The 6857-nt window shown below is 34.0% G+C and overlaps 1 protein-coding gene across 1 annotated transcript in view; it reads right to left on the bottom strand.

Annotated features, from left to right (window-relative positions):
- Nucleotides 1-430: 430 nt before the first annotated feature.
- The window catches only part of LOC145986819 (uncharacterized), a 51673-nt gene continuing 45246 nt past the window's right edge, over nt 431-6857 (bottom strand). The window contains exons 10-13 of the mRNA XM_083121305.1: nt 5898-5999; nt 2069-2194; nt 991-1156; nt 431-774 (exon numbers count right to left, since the gene is read on the bottom strand). Of these exons, the coding sequence (XP_082977431.1) occupies nt 659-774; nt 991-1156; nt 2069-2194; nt 5898-5999 (510 nt within the window). The 3' untranslated portion in view covers nt 431-658. The remainder of the gene's footprint in view (nt 775-990; nt 1157-2068; nt 2195-5897; nt 6000-6857) is intronic.

The following is a 6857-nucleotide window of genomic DNA, read 5'->3' as shown; positions in this document are numbered from 1 at the left end:
TACATTCATTTGACCAGTGACATTTCATAGCATGCAAAAACTTCAACCCTTATCTTGGATATGGACCTGGACTGGCCATACCCATGTGTACCAAGGTAGCTGTGTTACGTTGCTTGCTGTGACAATCATGACGTCACTGCCTGGGCTATGAGGTTTAGCCTTTCCACAACTGCAGAAATATGGGCAGATAAAGCAATCTACTGCTCTTGCCTTCGAGGAGTTGAACTGAGTGTGTATTGTTAACTGTCATTTCCTTTTGTGCAATTTTAAGAGAAATTTGGATGCTTTTTATCATTTAGTATGTGTTCTGTTTAGAAACCCCATTTTCTTCGTGGAAAAACAAAGATAAGAAGGATGTTTTACATTTTTTCATACCAGCCCTTCACCTAACTTCAGTGGTAAGGAAAACAATACAGTTGGTTAAGAACAGAAAAATCGAGGTAAGGAAAAGAAAAAAATAAATTGTAAGTGAAAGCCATAATAACTTATACATCACCTAAGCAACTAAAGGATGTGTATTTCAAATTCAGACAGCACTTCATCATTCATAAAACATGTTTTCATACATGCTTACTGTACATGCATATATACCAAGTGAAATATTTGAAGTTATAAGAAGTTCTTTATTTCCTTAGTTGGATGCAAATTAAAAGTTATTTTATTTATTTATGAGTGCTTTCAACATTGGACGAGACAGCTTTCCTGCAGCAGACATTGGCAACTCATCAATAAAGAAAACTCCTCCTCGAAGATGCTTGTAGTATGGGGTTTTCTCTGAAAGAGAATGAAAATATTTAGGGACTTTTAACTGAAATTCACTTGAAAAACAATTGGACTGATAGAACATACATTTTTCATTACTTCGTCTATAAAAATCTTAAATCCACATTCAACATAGAAATTTCTTGCCCAATGTACCTTTGTAGCTTAGATTCAGTAATTTATGAATGACAAAAGAAGAAATTAGGATTGGCAAGTTGTGAATATTACCTGCAACATATTTCTGAAGTTCCTCTGCTGTGACATCGTGTCCTGTTTTCTTGATGACATAAGCCCTTGGGAGAGCAGTGCATTCTGGGTCTGGAACACCAACCACCCCTGCAGCCATCACGGCTGGATGTGTTTGAAGAAGTCCCTCCAGTTCACTTGGAGATATCTGACAAAGGAAAAGACTCTCAAAATCTCAAAATAGCAATGGGAAGTCAAATTCCAATCCAAATTCAAAATTCTGATTTGCAATCTAAATTCTGATCCCAGAATTCACTCCTTGAATCATAAACTCTAGATTTCCCATTCAGATCATAAATTCGAGAGTGCTATTCAAATTATAAAATTGATTTCATTATCTGAACTAAAAATCCTTGATTTGCTCTCTTAAATTTCAAATCTTGGATTCAGTATTTGAACTCCAAATCTTTGAGTGCTGTCCTCATTAACCAAATCTGTTAGGTATGGAATATCTTAACTCAAATATATGCCCATCCCTAATATGAACATAACTCACTTGCACTAATTGTGATGTAGTATTTACACAGTACACCCAACACATGATAAAAGGATTGTACACAGTCAAAGCAGGGCAGTTCTTTTCATTTTCATGAATCTATTCAGCTCATGCTAACCCCTATTTATATTTATTATCTTTTTAGGTTAATTGCCGTGATGAATATGAATGATGAACTAGTTAAACGAATGATAAACACATGCCTTAACCCAACATACCTTTTCCATCATAATCTCACCACTCTTACATAGAACTCAAATGGAACACACTCCTTGTAATTACATACATGAACTTCAGACCATGAAGTTTTGTATGCTCTTACAGACAAGTTATTTTGTACTTTTATCGTAATTATAAACTTTGACAGTAATTGCATGGAAAATTTTTATTATAATAAAATTACTGTGTTTGTAACATTATATTGAATATAATTATGCAGTAAAAATGATGATTTTTTTAAATATATACCACATGTTTTGAAATTCAATACTGTAAATGACATTAGTGTTGCAAGTTCTTTAAGGTTGCATCAAGGTGCAGAAATAATTGATTTATTAAACTTACATGATGTGCTTGATACTTGAAAGTTTCCTTTACTCGCTCCACAACATATAAGTGTTCGTTGTCATCAAAGTAGCCAATATCTCCTGTGCAGAACCAGCCATCTTCATCAAATGATTCTTTTGTCTCCTGTTGGAGAAAGAAAACCTCATTGATGCAACTGAAAATATATATTTACTTTTATTCTACTACCACTTTCTGATTCCACATTCGTTCTGTTATTGTGATTCCTATGCTACTATATTCTTGAAGAATTTAATCTCCATAGTCTGCATTGCACTTCTGGCTCTCTCCTTTATTGTCCAAGCCAGCACCTGAAGTGCAAAATGTTAGCTGGGGAGATGTTTGGAATGAGCCTTAGAATTAGCTGGGTGAATACTCCTATGGTTTAACATGGTAACAAGCAGAAAGCTGGGGGAGGGGGTGTGCTTTGCAAACATTTTGCTACTGTTATATATTAGTTTAAGTTATGAAGCCATGGGCTGAAACAGCCATATATATTATTGTTGTTATAGTTACTGGTTGTTGATTTTTTATACATGTGTTATGGAGTTAATATAAAAATGTTTGAACCCAAGTGTTTCATTAAATAATTTCTTTGAATCAATACATGATAAGTGGCGACGATGGATTGGATACATTTGTGAGTTGAACAATTAATAAGATTATTGTAGTTGAATAGAAGATTCAAATCTACTTTAAGAAGTTTGAAAAATGAATACGTTGCCATTCTTCGAGTCCTATGAGGTAGGAAGTAATATTAAAGCTTATGTACGAAGATTTGAATCATTTTTAAAAGCACAAGAAGTTAAAGAAGATAAAAAGGTTCATTTATTGTTATCAGTGATTGGAAATAATGCATATGAGGCATTGTATATTAAATTAGCTCCAAATGATCCTAGTAGTTTTCCTGTCGAAGTTTTGCTGGCAGAACTCGTTGATATTTATGAACCTAAAACAAACAAGTTGCTTGAGATATATAAATTTAAAAATGCTAAAAAAGAGCATGGTGAATCAATGGATGATTACATATCATGAATTAAAAAGTTGTCATTAACATGTGGGTTTAAACCAGAAGATTTTGATGAAGAATTAAAGCAGCAAACCATATTTGGACTTGAGGAAGGTACATTAAAAAGGAAGTTAATTATGGAGACTCCAAAGACGTACAAAGATGTTTGTGACTACATTAGGAATCATGAAGTACTAGACAGATTTGGTAGGCATATTCAGCAAGATTCAAACATCCACAAAGTTAACACGTACACTCCAAGAAATATGTACAAGGGCAAATTAGAGGTAAAGAAATGTTATAAAGGACAATTGCAACAGGACAGTCCAAGGAATGTTAATTGGATTTGCTATAGATGTGGTTTGAAAACAAAACACGGAGCTGAAGGTTGTCCAGCTATGGGGAAAGCTTGCAGATTTTGTGGCAAGATAAATCATTTTTCTAATGTTTGTAGATACAAAAATGAAATAAAGGATGTAGATAAAAAATCAACAACCAGTAACTATAACAACAATAATATATACAACCAGTAACTATAACAACAATAATATATATGGCTGTTTCAGCCCATGGCTTCATAACTTAAACTAATATATAACAGCTACCTGGGGGATACCATCTCACCACATTCCCCCTCACTTTGAACATTGGTCCAAGCCTCTACCTCACGTGTAATTATAGGCTCATGGGATGTATTGCAGTTACTTATAAAAATTTCACTAATTTACATTCACTTCCTTGAGAAAGTAGCTCTGTTAAAGTTACTAATTAACTACATTTGCTCTTTACTTATACTCAGATGGGTAATATCTGACATGCTAAAAAAGTTACCAGTATGTAGAATGTTCAGGCAGTATAACAATATATTAGTTAAAAAATAATAGCATTCACACATTTTATAAAGCCTGAAAGAATTTAGAATAACAGTACATTTCATTGTAAAACACACACAATAAATCATTGTGAACATTGAAGAGGTATACTAATTTTCCAGAACTAGTTCTAGCATGTAGTCGATAACTTTTTTATGTTTATAAATAAAACTAAAGTGCATGGCAAAACAACCATCTAAGGCCAGGTCCTACCAGAGATTATTTTTCACTCAGTGATGCATGGTTTGTGCATGAAGTTCTATCACGCCTGCTACTATTTATTTTCAAGTAACTCCCCAATTGTTCTCACAACACTAGGTCAACATAAAAAATTCTGAAGGCTCCTACCAAGAATCGAACCAGGGCCACTTGCACCAAAGCCGAGAGCGCAAACGATTTGCTAATTCTGTGGTAAATCTTCTGTTTATAAGCTCTTTTTAGAATACTGTTATTGGTCAGTTGACTGTTGTGTTCTTAATAAACAACTTGATAAATAACTTGTGTGATATACAGTACCAGTGACTTTTTTAATCAACAATTAATGAACAACAAGTTATGGTAGTACTACGACTGTGTACTTTCAAATTACCAGCCATCTTTCATAGTATCAAGATATCTGAAAAGGATAATGAACTTACAAACAACAATGCCAGATTGACAGTGGTATACACTGTATACCTACTTTTGAGCCATCCTGTATAATGAACCTGAATTGCAAGTTGACTTATTTAATACCTTTTTTCAAAATAAAAACTTATCTTATTTAACTCAATAAATTAACACTTATTTTTATTTAATATAGAGGTAATACAATTCAAAGAAAACCTCTTTATTTTCTTCTTACACACACATATATATAATAATTCGATGTGTCTTTTGCAAATAAAATTACTTTATTTACCTATCAGCTTTGCTGACTTACTGTCACCATTCATGGAAGGCTGTTGACTGTGAATTGTATCAGTCAGTTATCGAAAACGAAAGACGAGTAACATATTTTTTTTGCCAAAGGCACATGGGATTATGTATTTGCGTAAGAAGAGAATTCAATGGTATTCGCCGACCTCCATGGCAAAATGCTTAGCACAGCATGCTAAAATGCCAGGGGTCACAGGTTCAAATCCTAGCCTGGGCATGGGTGTTCTTTGTGAGAATCACTTCATCAATTTCATCATATCATCACTCATCCTCTTTTTCATGATTAGCTAAAAGTGGCATAAATAGGAATTAAAATAAATCCAATCAATCAATGGGAATTTCACAAAAAAATTAAAAACCTGTTTAGCCTACTTAAAAATAATGGTTGATACTTGTTTCCCCTTTACAAAACCATAATTTTGTCAAGAAGCTATGGCATGTCCAGGATGGTCGGCAGAATATAAAACCTTATGTCATTAGGCATTCATTCTGAAGTAAATACACTTGGAGCATATATAGTAGTGAATTTGCTGCCTGAAAAGTAATATTTTTCTCACAATTTTAATAATCTAAAGCCTGGACATGCATTCAGGTAAACATTTGGTTCAAGATATTGCAAAAATCTGGCTAAAGAAAGTTTCCTGTCATACAGAAATGTAAAGTAACTCCAAATTTAATTTCTACTTACTTGAATAAAGTATCAGAATTACAGTTACTAATTTCAAAGAGTAACTAGTTAGAAAGTAATCGTTATTTGTAACACAATTACAACTAAATCAATACTTCCAAACACTGGCACATCTTTGATAGTATCCTGTTCCTAGTATCTTAGAGGGAGAAATGACTCCAGTGATTATCCAGACCTTTGTCTAAGGGAAAACAGGAAGGTGTCTTCCAATTCAATTTCCCTTCCAGTCAGCAGCTTTCAGGATCAAAAGTTTCCTTTTACACAAGCAGATATAACCATATTCAGTGCTGATCAATCTCGTGTGTGGCAACTTTCAAGAAGCAATAAGAAATAAGGAATTACCTTTGGCTTATTCAAGTATCCTTTCATGACACTGGGGCTTTTAACTCTGATTTCTCCTTGTTCCCCCTTTCCTACAGTTTTTCCAGTTACTACATCCACCATCTGGAAAAGCAAATAGAAGGTTACACTCCTAATATACACAAACATTCCTAAAACATGCCGAATGCGTACACAACAATATTGTGGTGGATAACCATCACAAAATTAGCAAAGTGAGTGGACAAAAATTTAGTGGTGATCAAGCCAGTTTTAAAGAGTAAGAAAATTCAGAGTGTATCAATGCATATTTTTTTAGCTACTCATGCAAGAAATACTTGAATTCTTAGTGTAAATATATTTGTTTGCATAAAAGGACTGACACTCACTAATAGACAAAGCCCAACATGATAAGACCTTGACCTATTTTATATTTATTGATCTTTAGAATGTATACATTCGTAACTTTATCATACATTTCATTGGATCACATTTTCACTACATCTCATTACAACGCTTTTCCTTCTAAATTAAATTGATATACAAGATACACTAATTTGTGGAATGAATCATGATACAATACTTCATTAGAACATGAAGAAGACAGTAGTGCAGAACATATTGAGAGTTTAGATTGGGGTGAATGATGGTTTGGATTAGTCTGCACGGGCGCAAGTTCCCTGTCTGGTTTCCAGATCAGGCTTTATTGTAATGTGCGGCGAGAATTTGCTATTTGGAAGGAAGTTAAGTACACTGAAATACTGGACTAGTTCATTAATTTAGTGGATATCGATTCCTAATATACACATACTGTAAGAGGTTTTGTAGTTTCTTATTTATCTCGCTGTTGTTGCAGTTATGTGTTGAGGACACACGACCGATAAGGTACCAGCGTCAGCACTACGTGTCAACTTGGTTATGCGACATGAAGCTGACTCTGCATTCCACGCTAGCGACAGTGGCCGTGCGAGGTTCAATGTCCGT

This window comes from Lepisma saccharinum, chromosome 1 (assembly GCF_977018435.1).
Source record: "Lepisma saccharinum chromosome 1, izLepSacc3.1, whole genome shotgun sequence".
Lineage (NCBI taxonomy): Eukaryota > Metazoa > Arthropoda > Insecta > Zygentoma > Lepismatidae > Lepisma > Lepisma saccharinum.
This window is presented reverse-complemented; position numbering and strand designations above follow the sequence as displayed.